Below are 18661 nucleotides of genomic sequence, written 5' to 3'. Positions count from 1 at the left end.
GAGGAAGAAAATGAGAAGACAAAATAATGATGATTCCATTCAAGATAACTGGTAGGCACCAATGGTTTCTGATTATGAACCATCAACCTTAGTTCACTTATCAAATAACACAGTTCCTGCATAATGTTTTATTTATCCATATTACTGCAGTAATATGGATTAAACCCAAGGACATTTTATCTTTGAGCTTCATCCCCAGCCCTACTTTTAATTCTTTATTTTGAAACAGGGTCTCACTAAGTTGTGAAGGGTCTCACTAAGCAGCTGAGGCTGGCTGCAAAGCTGGGATCCTCCTGTCTCAGCCTCCAATGTACTAGAATTACAAGCGTGTGCCACCATGCCCAGCTTGCATACTGTTTTAAATCTTAAAAGTGAGAGGAATTTGTATCAGCATCTTAAAAATCTTTTCGGTTGATTTTTAATTTTCTTTTATTAGAGATAATATTTTCATAATAAAGAAGGCTGTTGTTTCCCATTAGTTTTTCAAAGAGGAGGCTATATTTTATTGCAATCATGGACTGTTCTCTCTAATATTTTTTGATGTCTAATGAGGTCCAGTGAAAATCTGTACAGTCAGCGTGGCTAGGAAAAGATGATTAACACAGAAAGAAATATGAAAAAATATGGGAATGTCAGGTTTTTTTTTTTACAACTAAGAAGAACTATTTGATGTATATTGCCTCAAGTGTGAAAACTTTACTTGTAAATACCTGAAATAAAAATGTACAGAGTACTAGGTGTTCATTTCTATGTTTCATTTTTTTCTATCCTCTTTTCTTCTTCAAAAGGTGTCTAACCAATATAGAATCACAAAATGTAACACATGTCTCTGAATTCCATCTCATGAAGCTCTCAGAGGATCCAGAGCTGCAGCCCGTCCTCTCTGGGCTCTTCCTGACCATGTACCTGGTCACGGTGCTGGGGAACCTGCTCATTGTCCTGGCCGTCGGCTCTGACCCCCGCCTCCACACCCCCATGTACTTCTTCCTCTGCAACCTGTCCTTGGCGGACATCGGCTTCATCTCTTCCACGGTCCCAAAGATGATTGTGGATATTTTAACTCACAGCAGAGCCATCACCTATGCAGCATGCCTGACACAGATGTCTCTTTTTATCATTTTTGGGTGCATGGATGATCTCCTCCTGACGGTGATGGCCCTTGACCGGTTTGTGGCCATCTGTCACCCCCTTCATTACCACGTCACCATGAACCCTCACCTCTGTGGCCGCTTACTTTTGCTATCCTTATTTATTAGCCTTTTGGACTCCCAGCTGCAAAATTTGTGTGTTCTAAATTTTACCTCCTTTAAGGATGTAGAAATTTCCAGCTTCTTCTGTGACCCTTCTCAGCTACTCAATCTTAGCTGTCCTGAAACCTTCTCTAATAATATTGTCAAGTACTTTGTTTTTGCCACATTTGGCCTTCTTCCCATCTCAGGGATCCTTTTCTCTTACTATAAAATTATTTCCTCCATTCTGAGAGTCCCATCCTCAGGTGGGAAGTACAAAGCCTTCTCCACCTGCTGGTCTCACCTGGTAGGTGTTTTCTTGTTCTATGTAACAGGCTGTGGAGTATATCTTAGCTCAGCTGTCTCATACTCTGCAAGAGATGTTGCTGTGGCCTCTGTGATGTACACAGTGGTCAGCCCCATGCTGAACCCCTTCATCTACAGCCTGAGGAACAGGGACATTAAAAGGGCCCTGAGGAGCCTGCACAGCAGAATTGTTTAGTCTCAGCAACTAGGGATCAGTTGCAATGCATGTTTGAAAATGCAGCAAAATTAAACAAAAAGTCCTTTCGACTCTGTCTCCCAAGTAGCAATGTTTGTAGTTTGTTGCCTTTAGTGTCTCATCAGGTTTCAGTGTGGAGTGATGTTTCCGTCTTAGGGAAGGAGGAGTGGGTATAAAGAATGCAGACAATAACAAATGTTAGCAAGGATGTGGGGAAATAGGGATGCTTGAGGTACTGGGGATGGAACCCAGGGGCATTCTACCCCCGAGCTACACTCCCAGCCCTATTTTTTACTCTTATTTTTGGAAACAGGGTCTCACTGAGTTGCGAAGGGCCTTGCTAAATAGCTGAGGCTGTCTGTGAACCACGATCCTCTGGTCTCTGCCTCCCAAATGCTGGGATTACAAGCGTAAACCACCATGGCCGGCAGAAATAGGGATGCTTTTGCACCATTAGCTGGGTTGTAAATTTGTGCATGTAGCTTAGTAGAGAAGATCTTCAAAAAACTAGAAATGTCGGGCGTGGTGGTGCACACTTGTAATCCCAGCATTTGGGAGGCTGAGACTGGAGGATCGTGGTTCGTGGACACCCTCAGCTACTACTTAGTGAGGCCCTTTGTAACTCCGTGAGACCTTGTTTCAAAATAAAGAATAAAAAATTGGGCAGGGGGTGTGGCTCGGAGGTTAAATGCCTCTGGGTTCCATCCCCAGACCCGCAAAACAAAAAACACAAGCAAAACCCCCAAAAAACTCAAAATGGATCTACCACATGGCCCAGCCATGCCACTTTTCAGTATCTTTTGAGAATACTATAGTGATACAGGCATACTCAGGTTTATATCAGCACAGTTTGTAATAGCTAAGTTACGTAACCAATCCAGGTGTCCATCCACAGGTGAGTAGGATAAAAGAATTATGGTAAAGACACACAATGGTATTCTACCCAACCATGAAGAACAGAATTAGGCCATTTGCGGGATAATGCATGGAACTAGAGAATATTATGTTCAGTGAGATCAGGCAGTCTCAGAAGGTGAAGTGACAGATGTTTTCTGTCATATGTGGAAGCTAGAGAGAAAATAGAAATGAACATGGATCTTATGAAAATCAGGAGGGAGCCCAGAGCAGCGGAAAAGGACCGGGGGAGGGACTTAGAGAGGGGAGCAGGAGAACTGGTGAAGGAAGGAGTTCAAATAATGCCAAAGCCATCGACGAAGGCATCACAGCTAATCTTACTAAGATTTGGAGCCCAAGGAAATCACGCCAAGCGCTGTGTGCGTGCGTGCTTGTATTACATGAGCCGCACTATGGTGAATAGTTACAACGCACCCATGACAGAATATTTAAAAAAAATTCAAGATGATGCAAAATTAAAAATTCCCATCATTTCAGATTCCAGTGCTATTTGAAAATTGCATTCATCATGAAGCTTGCTTGTATCATCTGATGGGATTCTATATTTGAAAAATACCCCAGTGGCCAAATTTATTAAGTTTAAAAGTCTCTTTCGGTACCACATCTGGCGTGGAGATGGGCATTATTCTTTATGTTCGTGCCAAGCCGTATGAACACCTATGAGATGTACACACATTCCTCAAATAGTAACAGGTCAATGAAGTGTGAGTAAAATGTCTAGTTCCTAATTACCTTCCCAGGGAGTTATTTTCTCTACTCCAACCAAATAGAATTGCTGTTTCCCATGACAGATAAACTTCCCTAGTGACTTATCACGGGTGGGTTGTGAACAACTAGGTAGACAGAGATATTTCGACATTGTAACTTCAGTATAATAGGAAATATTTGATGGGGACTGATTAGCATTTGGACATCAAATGCAGATTTTTTCAATAGCAACGTTATTTTATGAAACAATTGTAGAAAGTCTAGAAAATATTCCCCATGAGCATATGCTATGTAAATTCACATGTATGGTGTGGAGAGTGGCGCCAGAAGCTTTAAAGGAGTGTTATAACAATAAACTTAGAAATGAACTGATGCTCCTCCTTCAAATTAGATGCCGTGCGTCAGCGAGAGAATTTAGTGGAAGGTGTGTACTTCACAGACACATTCAATCTACAGGTTGATGTAAAACAGGACATTTCTGGGGCACTGGGTGTTTATTGATGGTGGAACTGATCTCTTAATCCCTCTATGTATACCTTACTTTTTTTTTTTTATAGTACTGGGGTTCCTGGAAGCCCTTCTACCTCCGGGCTACACTCCCAGACCTATTTTTTATATTTTTATTTGGAAACAGGGTCTCCTAAGCCAGCGCGCGCGGCTGGCTTCGAACCTGCGCGATCCTCCTGTGTCTGCCTCCCAAGCGCGGGGATTACAAGCGTGCGCCACCACGCCCGGCTACGATACTGTTTTTTATTTACTATTTTCCCAGGTAAAGTTAGCCCTAATAGCTTCCATTGGCTTTTCCCACCAAAGTAGACCCACCTCTACCAACTACAGAAAATGTGGGGATTCTTACGAGTGCTAAGTACGTCTATCTAAATTACACATCCTGGGACTGGGGAAATGACCACAGGATGCGTCTAGGGACCCACCAGAAGCACTGGACCCACTGTGAGTCAGACCTTTGCTGAGACATTTTTGATCTCCTGGAATCAGTGTCAACTCAGAGCCAGTGTCTTGTAATCCCTGACAGGTTTCATAATTTCCTTTTCCTCAATGCACAGTAACCTTGGTGAAAGGCCATGCGTTCCTTTGGTGTAGGATGGAGTAGGTTAACAGTAGGACTTTTTGGTCTTGTTCCGGGGTCCTTCCTCAAGGGGATCTGGCTTCCCCTTCAGTCAAGTGGTTCTGGTCTGGGTTTGGGTTCTGGTTCTGGTAAGCTGGCTCAAATCTGATGTTATGAATTATGTCAGACTGTGGTACTCTTGGCCTCGATTTTTTTTCTCCTTACATAAATCAAATAAGAATTTGGTGGGTTTCCCGTCTGTTTCAATTCTGGGAAAGCCATGAATGATCAGCCAGTGCCACAGATTCACATGAGTGAGACCATTTGGTACATCGCTTCTCTTCTGCTGTGAGAAGTGCCCCTGGAAGTTGAGAGCCAACAATTGGCCCCTGCCATTCTGAGATCTAACAGTACCCATCACTTTTAAGTCCACAAATTGCTCAATTGCATCTCCCACTGTAAGTTTTGTTATACAAAATATAACAAACGCAGAGGCCTTGAAGGATAATTTCGCTCCCCTCAGGGTCTTAAGTGGAAAATCCGCTCTAGCATTCTGAGGTCTCTGAGCCTTTGAGTTAAGCATTTCCCACCCATTCCCAGTAGGCCATCTTTTGGACCATACTTCAGCCAACCAACAAAATAAACTATGACTAATCCCTTTTAATATTGATAATGTACCAGTACTGGGAATTGTGCCAGTATGGGGAATGGCCTAGGAAGATTTTGGAAAGCTCTGATTATTAATATATTTCAAAAGAAAATAATTGGTATATTTCAAAATAGTTGTGTTAAAATGGAGGCAGACATGGGTAAAGAAAGGACTTGGTTTCTGCCAAAAACAGGCAGCTATTCCAATGTAAATCAACCTAGCTCAAAGTAATTAACAAGTCCATAGAGGAGAGCTAGGGCTTCCTCTTTCTAAAGACAGATCTACATGAGCTAGGGGGGGATGGGGCAGGGTTTGGCCTTGCCCTCCATGAAAGGAGACACCTCACCACACCTTGCAAGGGGAGGTACCTTACAGGGACGTTCACTACGTCAGAGTCACGCAAACAAGATGGAGGTCATGGATATAAAAAGTCCGGTCCACGTGTAAGCCCTTTGGTGTACTCATTCGAGTCATCCCCTCATGCCATCTTGGCATGGGGCTGTATTTCTATTTTCTGTATTTCTGTCTTTCTAATAAACTTCTTTAGATCGTCAGCAACGGTCCAAGCGATGAATACTTATTCTTAGCTTAGGACAAGAATCCACGGTTTTTCTGTTTGTCTGTTTGTGTGGTGGTGGGGGGGGGATTAGTTCTCCACACACACACACACCATGCACATTTCCCCTCTCCCGCAACAGGAATGGCTTAGGAAGATTTGAGAAAGCTCTGATTATTAATAGATATATTTCAGAAATAATTGTGTCAAAATGGCAGACCTGGAGAGAGAAAGGCTTGGCTTCAGTCTGGAAGCAAACAGCTATTGATTCTTAGATTGACTTAGCTAAAAGTAATTAGCAAGTCAATAGGAGAGGGGAGCTCGGGCTTCCTCTGTCTAAAGACAGATCTACATAATAATCTAGTTAGGTTAGACCTTCGACCTTCATGAAAGAAGACACCTTGCCACCCCTTGCTGGGGGAGGTACCTTAAGATGGAGGTCATGTGTATAAAAAAACTGGGTCCACTTCCTTTGGTGTATTCGCTAGAATTGCCCCGCCCCCCATCCCCATGCCACTTCTGAATGGCATGGGGCTTTAACTGTCTTCTGTATTTCTATCTTTTTAATAAACTTCTTTAAATCTTCAGCAAGAGTCCAGGCTAATGCATTTTCACCATTAGCTCAGGACAAGAACCCGCAGTTTTTCTGTTTTTCTTTTTTTTTTTTTTTTGGTTTTGTTGTGGTTTGAGGGAAATTGTGTCCAGGACCCTAACAGGGGTCCCCGGGGACAGTTTTCCCACAACCATAACATTCCCAAACCGTAACATATTACTGTTGTATTAAATCTAGAATCTCTGCTAAATGGGACCATATCAGTCAATTCAGCCTGAACTAACTGTGTGTCACTTCCACCAGTATCCCACACCCTTAAAACCCATTCTCATAATACTACCCAAACGTCTGCTTGTATGGATTAGAAGAGTCAAGAAGTTCCTTTGGTGTGTATCAGGCCTCCTCATGGGGCCACACTCCGTATTTCAACTCTAGGGGCCACTTAAACTTGCTTCTAGTTATAGGCCTAGAGGTGAAAGTGGGTGGTGAGGGTGGGTCCTGAGGGGCATCAGCCTTATCTTGCTCTGTTTCCATAGGCAATGCTGGGTTAGTTCCCTCAGGAAAAGTCGGAGAATCTAATTCTATAGAGGGCGGGTGGACCATGCCTTCTGGAGGGATAAACTCACCAATGTGGTTAGGTCTAAAGTCAGTAAAGACCCTTCTACTGTTAGTATGGAGAGCGCAGATAATCCTTGGGTGGACCGTTTAAAGTGATATGCAAAGCAGATCTTTTCAATTATCCTGATTCACCTCTAGTGAGAGGATTAGAGCCCCTGGAATCTGACGGGATAGTACTGGCAGGATGGCCCTGCTCACGCTGACCTCCATCTCCACACTCCTGTGTTCTAGGACGGCACCTCTCGTTTACTGTGCTATTCCCTGGTGTGATTTCTGGGAGATCCCAGGGTGGAGCAGTGGCCGTCATGTGTTGCAGTGACTGAGGAAGAATGGCTGAGAAGAGAGGGGAAGGTCACAGAGAGAGGAGGCTCAGGATGGCCCAGCACACACCGTTCTCCTTGCCCCACCCAGGGTCTTCTCATTCTGCCCACAGCCTCCTGCACCCTCAGTCTTAGTAACGAGCCCCTCAGTCTCAAGAGGGGACACGTAGTCAGGACTTGATGTCAGTACTACTCAGGGGACTGAAAAGGGTTAAGATGAACCCGAGACGTGTCTGCGGGGATGACTGGGGATTGCTGCTGACCATGCACCAAGGGCAGAAAGGAAATGAAAAGGATGGAAGCATTTCACTGTCTGATGTTTTAGTGTCTCCGAGAGTCAGTGCTGCCATTTGAACTGATTTCTAGTGAACACGGCTGCTGTCTGTGTGAATAATACGTGACCAATGGAAAATAGGGGTCGATATTATTACTAATACTGACAAGAGTTGATCTCTAAACCATGCCATCGAAATATTGGGTGATCTGAAATTCCTACTTCCCCATTTCTGTAATGTTGCATTTCAATTTTTCCCTAATAAAGTCTATGCTATGTCTTTGGAAAAGAATAATTAATTTTCTTTCATTTCTTACTCCGCAGAGACTCAACTGTGTTTTGCTCAGGAGTGACAACAACACAAGCACCTGTGTTGAGTACTGAGTAGACCCTTCAGTCACTCACGATACTGGGCATAACCAGTGTGGCGGTGACATCGATGGCTCTTTCCGTCTGTGCTTTCCTGCCCTTCAGGGACGCCCCGGGGACAGGAGACAATACTCCAGAGCTCTTGCTGACGTCTGTGCCGTGGTCACAGGGGGCCTACCCTCCACGTATCAGCCTCCCCATCACTTGGTCATTTGAAGACCCAGCAGAGATTCTCACGGGCATCCGAAAACCAAACAAAGCCCAAAGAGAAAGGACAGAAAAACCTCAGTAGTTTTGCCGAGACATTTTATACTCACATGTCTTTCAAGGCCAGTGTGTCCTTTGGCAAATGAATTTATCAGTGGACTCACTATTTTCTTCATGATTAAGTTTTTTCATTAAAAAATTCCTAACGTCAAAATATGTTTTCAGTTCCAAGCTTTGCTTACACATCACACGTTGCGTCACGAGGAGCATTTTGCCTCCCGATTCTATTATGTGGCGTGAGCCCTGAGAGGCTGAGGAACATAGCACCGCTCTGCACAGCTGGCAAGTCATCACATAGGACATCAGCGTGGACCTGCTAACGTCACTCACGGGCATTGTCTCTTTTATTGGAGTAAAACGAAACAGTATTCCCAATACATCACACACTTTCTTGATTAGTTATCTTGGTAAGATTATTACTAGATGACCTCAGGAATATTTTGAGGATATATATATATATATATATATATATATATATATATATATATATATATATATTTAAAGGTAGATTTTCTGGGTGGGTGGCACACATCTGTAAGCCCAGTTACGTAGGAAGCTAAGGCAGGAGGATTGCAGGTTCATGGCCAGTCTGGGAAACTTAGGGAGACCGTGCCTCAAAATAATATAAAAAGAACTGTGAGTGTAGCTCAGGAGAAGAGGTGTTGCTTTGGATGTCTGAGGCTCTAAGTTAATCCCTAGTTTTGAAAAAAACGAAAAAAGAAAAAAAAAAGGAAAAAAGTGGATAAGTAGATATATCAGACCACTAAACGTAGGTGATTCATGGTAGTACTGAACAATCGGAAGGCGTATCAGTCCAACAGCTTCCATTCACCCGCATATTATTTGGCAGTTCTTACTTGTGTAAAATGCAGAGAAAAAGGGTCCTTGACGAGTCCCGGGGAGGGACCGCGGCAGAAGTGTCTAATCTCAGGAGCTGTGGCACACAGGTTACCTGGGTCAGAGGATGCCGCAGAACTGACATCTAGTCCTGGAGATGATGGCCTTGGAGCACATTCTTTTAAATTTGATGGCCTTAGTTCCTCATCATGTTTCACAGTAGAATGGGTGTCACTGCAGCTGTGATATCGGAGGAATAGAAAGTTTTTGATATGGCTACAAGATTAAATTTGGGAACATAAACTCAGCTGAGTCAGGTGTGGTGGCTCATGCCTGCAAAACCAGGACTTGGGAGGCTGAGGCAGGAGGATCACAGGTTGGAGGCCAGACGCAGTAATTTAGTGAGGTCCTTCCTCAGCAACTTAGCCAGATCCTGTTTCAGAATAAAAAATAAAAATGACTAGAGTATAGCTCAGAGGTAGAAATGTCCCAGCACCCTAGTATAAAAAAAAATTGGGCAGATAATGATTTCTGGATATAGATAATGCCAGCTGGCATAAGAGTGTGGACAGAATTGCTGTCACCAAAGTGAGCTTTAAACATGGGTAAAAGGATAATTTTTTATTTATATTTTACTCCAATAAAAGTGAAGACGGAGCCAGGCGTGGGGGCGCACGCTTGTCATCCCAGCATTTGGGAGGCGGAGACAGGAGGATCGCGGTTCCAGGCCAGCCTCAGCTACCACTTAATGAGGCCCTTTGCAAGTCAGTGAGACCCTGTTTCAAAATGAAGAATAAATATCAGGCTGGGTTGGAGCTCACAGGTAGGATGCCCCTGGGCTCCATCCTCAGTACTGAAAAAAAACCAAAAAGTGAAACTGGAAAGCCGATGAATCTAAAAGGTTCATAGAAATGAAGGAAATGAATAGTGCATATGAGATTCCTCCTACGTAGAAGAAAGGCCAAAAGTTTTGTGGACACTCATTTTCTCCTACTCTTCCTGCACTAATGTGGGATTTCCTTAGAGACGGGGAGCGTGGACCCACGTGGCTAATTATGAGCTCTGTGCACTGAGCTCCCGAGGCCATATCATCACCAGCAGCCAGCCCGGGCTGCAGCCACACCATCGACGCTTCTGGTCCAGCGAGCTCTGTGGCTGTGTGTCCTTCTGTGGTCGTCTGCCTCGGGACCCTTCTGTCTGACAGTACGCCCACCAGAACCCCTCAGACAGAGCCTGGGCCTTCTCTGCTGTGCAGCAGGCATGGGTGGGTCTTGGACTCTGCACCCCTCGGTGCTGGCCCAGCAGGGAAGCAGCGGAACCCAGTAAGTGCAGAGGAAGCTCCTGGCTGTGGCAGGCGCTCTCGAAGAGTCATTTCCTCATGCTGAGGAAAGACGTCTCAGTCTTGGGTGGCTGGATGGTAGGGTGCACAGAGGCAAGGTTTCAGCCTTGGGTGCTGTGAAGTGATGGGCTTGCTTGTTTGGTTTATCAGAAGTCTTTTCCAAAGTTTGATGTCCAGGAAATAATAAAACCTTAAGAGATAATTGGTGAATACAAATGCCTTCTGATTGTAAAAAAAAACAACAAACCTTAATTTAGTTATCAGAGAATGGAGTTATCACACAATGATTTATTTATTTATTTATTTATTTATTTATTTATTTATTTATTTATTTGTGGTACTGGGGTTCCTGGAAGCCCTTCTACCCCCGGGCTACACTCCCAGACCTATTTTTATATTTTTATTTGGAAACAGGGTCTCTTAAGCCAGCATGGCTGGCTTCGAACCTGCGCAATCCTCCTGTCTCGTCTCCCAAGTGCGGGGATGACAAGGGTGCGCCACCACGCCCGGCCACACAGTGTTTTATACATTTTAAGTCAAAGAATGTCTTTCTAAGACTTAGAATAAATTACAATATATAGGACTGCTTCTCAATTTTATTTTATTTTATTTTTTCCTGTACCAGGGATAGAACCCAGGGGCATTCTACCTCTGAGCTACACCCACACCCCTATTTTTATTCTTTATTTGGAAATAGGGTCTCACTGAGTTGCGGAGGGCCTCACTAAGTAGCTGAGGCTGTCCCGAATCGCGATCCTCCTATCTTAGCCTCCCGAATGCTGGGATGACAAGCGTGAGCCACCGCGCCCGGCTTCTCATTTTTTTTTTTATTAAAATGATTCTTTTTAAACCTTTTTTTATTGGTGAATTATATTCATACATCATATTGGGGTAAAAAACTTGTGTGTACATACATGTACACATCACTGATTTAACCCCAATGAAGATATATTGTTGTTTGTGACTGTAGTCTCATATCATAATGAAGTCCAAGTGAAAGGGCCACACCTGCACAGAGTACTTACTGGATTTTCCCTGGCTGCCGCCCCACTCCCTTTCCTTCCTCTAGACATGATTTTAGGATGGGCATTTATGTTTCCCATATACACATAATTTCAGCAGAAGTGCTTCCTTCACTAATTCTCCCTCCCCTCCACCATCTCCCTCACCTGAGCCCCTCCTTTTCTCCACCTGTATGCCTTCTCCGCCATCTCAAGTCCCTCTGATGTCCCGATTACTTCCTAGCTTCTGCATATAAGACAAAACATACGACCCTCCACTTTCTGTGACTGGCTAATATAATTTAACATAATGTTCTCCATGTCCATTCATTTCATTCAAATGACATAATGTTGTTCTTTATTGCTGAACAGAATTCCGTTGTGTGTATAGCCCTTAATTTTTAACCCGTTACTCTGTTGATAGGTAATGTCTGCTGGTTCCATGATTTGCTATTGTGGATTGTGCTGCTATAAGATAAACATGCACGTATGATTTATAATGTTCTGTGTCAGTCCTTTTGGAGAATGATTTTTCTCTTAATAAGAAAGGCTATTGTGTTTTCTCTGTCTTTCTAAAGGATAGGCTGTGTTTTAGATGTTGTTTTTGCGATCATGGGCTTTTTGCCTCTCTTCTGTTGGACTTCTGATACTTGGTTCAATGTCTCTCAAGCCGATGGAGAGTGAAGGGCTCAGTAACACAGAAGACAGTGCCAAAGAGTCTAAGAAGACTGAGCGTTTCACTACCAACAGTCACTGTTGAAGGTGTATGGGCCTCAGAATGAACTTGTAAAAACTTGAATTCAAATGTGTTTACTGTCCATTTATGTGTCTTCTGTTTTTGAAAGGTGTCCATGCAACATAGAAGCACAAAATCTAACACCTGTGTGTGAATTCCATCTCATGAGCCTCTCAGAGGACCCAGAGCTGCAGCCCGTGCTCTCTGGGCTCTTCCTGACCATGTACCTGGTCACCGTCCTGGGGAACCTGCTCATCGTCCTGGCCGTCGGCTCTGACCCCCGCCTCCACACCCCCATGTACTTCTTCCTCTGCAACCTGTCCTTGGCAGACGTCTGTTTCATCTCTACCACAGTCCCCAAGATGGTAGTGGACCTCCTAACTCACAGCAGAGTCATCTCCTACAGGGGCTGCCTGGCGCAGATGTCTGTTTTTGCCATTTTTGCATGTATGGAATATATGCTTCTGACTGTAATGGCCTATGACAGGTATGTGGCCATCTGTCACCCTCTGCATTACCCGGTCATTATGAACCCTCGACTGTGTGGCTTCTTAGTTCTGGTGTCTTTATTGGCTAGCTTGTTGGACTCTCTGGTGCACAATTTGATTGTCTTACAATTTACTAACTTCAAGGGTGTGGAAATTTCCAATTTCTTCTGTGACCCTTCTCAGCTTCTCAATCTTACTTGTTCTGACACTTTCTTTAACAATATTGTCAAGTGCTCTTTTGGCATCATATATGGAATTTTTCCCATCTCAGGGATCCTTTTCTCTTATTATAAAATCATTTCCTCCATTCTGAGAATCTCCTCCTCGGGTGGGAAGTACAAAGCCTTCTCCACCTGCGGGTCTCACCTGGCAGTCGTTTGCTTGTTTTATGGAGCAGCCTTTGGCGTGTACCTTGGCTCAGCCGTCTCACATTCTCCCAGGAAGGGTGCGGTGGCCTCAGTGATGTACGCAGTGGTCACCCCCATGCTGAACCCCTTCATCTACAGCCTGAGGAACAGGGACATTAAAAGGGCCCTGCGGAGGCTCCTCAGCAGACAGTCAATCTCAAAAATGGTGGCACTGGCTGCAGTGCATGTTAAGACTTCTGGCTGTGTCATGGAAGGTGTTTCCAGAGGTGACTGGCATGTGGGACAACCAGTTGAGGGAGGATAAGAATTCTGTACACGAGGAGCAATAGTCAGCACACTGTGGTTCCGAGATGAAACAGAGAGGGAAAGACGTGGGTAGCCTCAGCGGACACAAGCTCGATTCTTCCTGACTGGGTGTGTCTTCCCTGCCGCTGTTACTTCTTCAGCGATCCACTGTGGCCTCTCACCAGGGATTCTCCAGAGAGTGTACAGTACTTTATTCTCAGACCCAGGTTGTATTTTTTGTTCATAATTTTTTTGTTTGAGGTTTCCTGTTTCTTGGATTGAAAAGCTACCTGTCCAGTAGGCAGGTGCCATTCGGAAAGTATCCAGCTTGTGATCATGTACGCAAGTCAAATAAATCGACTTTTGTACACATTAAAAAAGAAAAGAAAGGCAGCCATGTTGGACATCTAGTCTTATCGATCCTGCCTCCTCAGGAACTGATGTCAGCTCTGACTTCTCACCAGGTTTCACAGTAGACTGAATGGCAGGAGCCAATCTTGTGAAGGGGAGTTTGGGGGGATTTTTGAAATGGGGATAAATTTCCTTTGGAAAGGTGCACCACTTTTTTGAGATGAATCATGACTGTAGTCTTTTAACGATGTCAGTGTGAGCAATACTGCTGAGCTGGTGAGGTTGACGTGATCAATACCTGTAAAAATGGCGAGGATGACAACTTTGCAATTTAAGTTTACCGTAATAAAGTGGATTAAAAATGAACAAGGCTTTAATAAGAGAAATAAAAAAAATCTTACCAGAAAGCCGAGAGTCATATGTTTTTTTTCTCATTTGTGTTAACTTGGTAAAACAAATAAGAATCAAAAGATACCTCTGATATGCCGGGCGCGGTGGCGCACGCTTGTCATCCCCGCGCTTGGGAGGCGGAGACAGGGGGATCGCGCAGGTTCGAAGCCAGCTGCGCGCGCTGGCTTAAGAGACCCTGTTTCCAAATAAAAATATAAAAAATAGGTCTGGGAGTGCAGCCCGGAGGTAGAAGGGCTCCCAGGAACCCCAGTACCACAAACAAAACAAAACAAAACAAAACAAAAAACCCTCTGGTAAAGAAGGAGAAAAACCAGGAATAGAAAGGAGGAGGGCTGGGGTAGGAAGGTGGGAGGGGAAAGGAGGCTTGATACAGAACACAGTAAACACTGCTACGCTCATACGAGAAGGGGTCGCTGTCCATCTCACTATCTCTGGGTAGGCGGGTTGGGGAATAGGGTGGGATCTGGCGGGAAATGCGCCAAGTGCTGCAGGCCCGTATGTTTGTTTTACTTGAAACCTTACTACAAAGTAATCACAATGCACCAGTAAGTGTATATTAAAAATAAAGGCAAAAAAAAAACCAGAAATAAAGAAAAGTGAGTAATACCGATGAACTCTTTGTTAGTAGAGGAAGAGCTGTAAGGTGTTTTTGACATTCAATTTTTGCCATTTATTTTTGCCTCTGATTCTTCCTCCATCAGTACGAGGAAGCCCCTCGTGTTGTGACAGGCTGGACCAAGCTGACCAGTTTTCAGCCTCATGCCCTGAGCCTCCGAGGTCCTATGGTATTCAACATTCGGCCTGTGCCCGCAGCCCTCCCGCTGATGATCCCAGTCACTCATTTCCATGGCTGTCTCCCAAGGCTGTGTACACCAGGGAGCTCCTAAGCAACACTGGACTCAGATGGATCCTGAGGGTGGAGTCTGAACCGCCCTGGATCCAGACCTGGGTGGGGGGGTTCCCTTATTTTCTTTCTTCTGTTTTTAGTTGGTGAGGGCCCACATTCTGATTTGCATTTAGCTACCTTCTTGCCTAGATGTTCATCAGTGAATAAGTGGGTCACATAACGCTGGTATATCTGGGATTTTTTTGCAGTACTGGGAATGGAACCCAGGGACATTCTACCTTTGTGTTACACCCCAATTCTATTTTTTTGGGGGGATTTGGGGATGGAACCCAGAGGCATTTGACCTCCAAGCTACACCCCCTGCCCAATTTTTTATTCTTTATTTGGAAACAGGGTCTCACTGAGTTGTCGAGGGCCTCATTAAGTAGCTCAGGCTGTCCTTGAACCGCGATCCTCCTGTCTCAGCCTCCCGAATGCTGGGATTACAAGCGTGCGCCACCACGCCCAGCTGAAGTGCATTATTTTTATGTAACTCTCAGCAGACAGTGAGGTAGAAAGAGTGAGTCCACGTTTGCAAGGGGCTGTGTGATTACGAGCTCACAGGGCTTTGGACCCTACGTAATCTTAACAAACATTAAGACAGACAAGTACTATCACTGTTTTATAGATGAGAAAACTCTCCAGGTGTGCTTATGGTATCTCCTATACCTGTATCCTCTATTTCTCTCCTCCTCTTCCTCTTCAATCTCCTCTTCCTCTGGTACTAGGGGTAGAACCTAGGCGTTTTCTACTTCTGCACTACACCCCAGGCCTTTCTGGTTTCCTTCCTTCTTTCCTCCCTTGGTTCTGGGGTTAGAATCTAAGCGCATTCTACCTCTGAGCTATAATCCCAGTTCCATTTTATTTTTTTTTGGTTTTGAAACAGGGTCTAAGTTGCTGAGGCTGGCCTCAAACCTGCACTCTTCCTGTCTCGGCCTTCCAAACACCCGGCTCACAGGCTTGCACAACCCCTCCCAGATTTATTTTATTAGTGTGTCATACATCATAGTGAAGTCCAATGTCATAAAACACACACGCACACAGCCCTTGCTGTGTTGCCTTCCGTGTTTCCACAGTTCCCTCCTCTTTCTCTCTGTACATGTTAGTAAAATTGGCGCAATACCTCCATGTACTGCCGTAATATTTTCATTTTGAAACAAAGTCTTCCTAATTCACCACATGCTGGCCTTGAGCATGCAATCCTCCTGTCTCAGCCTTTCAAGTACTGGGACTACAGGTTTGAGATGCCTTGACTCTGCTTTTCTCTTTTGCATTTTTCTCAGTTCATTCACTGTGTGACGTAGAGGAACAATGAACCCCAGTGGCCATCACACCCTGCAGAAAGAGAGAATCCAATCCATGCTTCTGGAACAATGGATGAGAAATTCATTCATTAGGCATAAGAACTTTGTTATCTGAGCTTTGAAATGTTCCTAAGTGTGCTAACGTCTTTAACCTATGGATGCTCATTAGTCGCCGTTAATAATCCCAGATTATACTCATGCAATTATTTATTAATACAAGTTAATATAATTCTATATCATCAACATTCATATGTAGTGATAAAATGTGAATGCTACACATAAGCTTTCTGTTAAGTAGAAGGAGAGACTTTTAGAGGACATTCATTTCTCCTCTTCTTCTTCCTCCACTATTTGGAAGTCCTCTGAGGCCTGGAGGATATGAACCAATTTGGCTAATTAGGAGCTCTGTGCATGGGGCCTCCAAGGTCATATAATAGTAAGAAGCCTGTGCTACACTTTTTAGCTAGAGGTTTCTGGTCCAGTGGTTTCCATACCCGTGTCTTCTCCTCCCAGGGTTATTTACATCAGGAAGTTTCTATCTCACACCATCTTCATATCAGTCTTGAGGACCGAGACCAAGCCTTCAGCAGAGGTTTGTCTGAAGAGTGGAATAGGCTACTCAGCCCTTACTCATGACCCAGCCGAGACCCAGCTTTAGCCAGTAAGTGCTGAGGGACGGGAGGGAGGAGAGACTTGGGAGGCATTGCTCTCTCACCATCAGGACAAAGGAGCAGCGTGTGTAGCCGGAGCGGAGGATGCCGTTGTGCAAACTATCGGCTCTGGGGACTGTGAGGTTTATGGTCTTGGTTATGGGATAAAGGGTGGTTTCTCAGCAATCTCGTTCAGAGTTTTTACTTCCTCGTACACTGGATATAATTCATACGAATGTCTCGCCCAAGAAAGGAGAAAATGCGTTGCCCCCAACTTTCCTTCAAGCACTCCAAAAGACTGAGCAGATGGCTGTGAGAATGGGGAGTAGGGTGCCAGGCACCGGAGCATCCTCACCCACTGCGGAGAGCTCTTGAGATCCAGGAGCCGGATTCTGTGTTCCGTGTGGCTCCTTTCATGTCATCTGCAGAACGCTTCCCACTTACGTGCCACATCGTTAGGCTTTTACGTTTCAGGAAGGACATAGCGTGTTTTGCTAACACGTACTAGGGTTTAGGAAAGAGGGAGTGAATTCTGTTTTAACAAGGCCAGCTGATTTCAGGCGGAGGGCATCTTGCCGGTGACGTCCCGGCAGTCTGTCCCCTTGCAAACCCAAGCAGCCGTTTCACTCCTGGCCCCCTCAGGAGAAGCCCCTTTTTCGCACAGTGCACTTCTTTCTGGGGTTCCTGGCAGATTCAGAGGCGCAGCATTGAGTGGTACCTGTTTTGTGCACTGCTCGGGTCAGGTCTCGAGAAGAGCTCTTATAAGTGTAGCTGCATTATCATGAAGGGCGGCTCTTTCTTATTCCAGTTCAGCTTGTCACCATCTACCTGGTGTCTTGCCCACCGCCCTGTGAGTCTCAAGGGCACACGTGGTCAGCTCTCGATTTTATTGTTACGCAGGGAACCAGAAACACTGGTCCGTGGGCCTTGAATGAATGTATGGCTACGACTCCTTTACCTCAGCTCCAACTTTCTGTTAGTTGGTAACAAAAACATTTAGTCTATCAGATTCAGAGATTGAAAATTTAATTTTCCCTCCTCTGGGCATTGTCTCTGAAGATTCACATCGTCATCTGAGGTTACTTCTGGCTGGGATACTGCGTCGAGAGAGTATTCAGCGGATAAAAAGGCGCTCCTGGAATGCTTAATAGCTGATGGACATATAAAATAAGAGTGAACAAGATTATCATATTATTATCAATAATGATAATGTGAATGTTATATCATCGTCTACTGAAATATCCTTACACAGATGTGACCTTTAAAATTTCTGTAATAGGTTACTTTATTTTTATTTTTATTTATTGATTTATTTTTGGTGGTACTGGGGTTCCTGGAAGCCCTTCTACCTCCGGGCTACACTCCCAGACCTATTTTTACATTTTTATTTGGAAACAGGGTCTCCTAAGCCAGCGCGCGCGGCTGGCTTCGAACCTGCGCGATCCTCCTGCCTCTGCCTCCCAAGCGCGGGGATTACAAGCGTGCACCACCACGCCCGGCCAGGTTACTTTATTTTTATCCTAATACAAGTATATTATGTACACTTAGAGATGAATTAGTGGCTTATTTATTTGTTTTTTAAATTAAAAGAAGTTTAAATTTTTACTGGTGCATTGTAGTCATACATTTTAATGGAGTACAAGATGGTAGAGGCACACATGTGCACATCACACCTTTTAGCCCTTACCCAATTCCTGCCCCATTCCCTCCCACCTCCTTCTCATGTTTGCCTTAGTCTAATTTACTTATTTGTATTTCCCCACATCCTGTGCCTTCTTAGACACAGATGAAGTCCTCTTGTGGTCCGCAGTCTGTGTCCGGAGCCAGCATGACTTGCGTGGACTCGGTGTTTCCTGTGTCCTCTCTCGTCCCTTCATGACTGTCCCACAGAACCCAGGCAGGGAGAGGAGGAGCCGGTGAACTCGTGACTCGGATGAGGCGTATTTCAGAGTTTCACGGTTTGACATCATTCCTTCTCC

General features: G+C 44.6%; 2 protein-coding genes across 2 annotated transcripts; both read left to right on the top strand.

Moving 5' to 3' along the window:
• Nucleotides 1–774: 774 nt before the first annotated feature.
• On the top strand, nucleotides 775–1731 carry LOC308276406 (olfactory receptor 7E24-like; the record flags this gene model as incomplete). The annotated part of the gene is made up of 1 exon (XM_080715145.1): nucleotides 775–1731. The coding sequence occupies exon 1, from the start codon at nucleotides 844–846 to the stop codon at nucleotides 1729–1731; it is 888 nt and encodes a 295-aa protein (XP_080571271.1). The 5' UTR covers nucleotides 775–843.
• A 10372-nt stretch (nucleotides 1732–12103) lies between these two features.
• LOC308276680 (olfactory receptor 7E24-like) lies at nucleotides 12104–13099 on the top strand (the record flags this gene model as incomplete). The annotated part of the gene is made up of 1 exon (XM_080715506.1): nucleotides 12104–13099. The coding sequence occupies one exon, from the start codon at nucleotides 12104–12106 to the stop codon at nucleotides 13097–13099; it is 996 nt and encodes a 331-aa protein (XP_080571632.1).
• Between the last annotated feature and the right edge of the window lie 5562 nt (nucleotides 13100–18661).

The sequence above is a fragment of the Muscardinus avellanarius genome, assembly GCF_963383645.1.
Source record: "Muscardinus avellanarius genome assembly, chromosome: 18".
In the NCBI taxonomy this organism is placed as follows: Eukaryota; Metazoa; Chordata; class Mammalia; order Rodentia; family Gliridae; genus Muscardinus; species Muscardinus avellanarius.
This window is presented reverse-complemented; position numbering and strand designations above follow the sequence as displayed.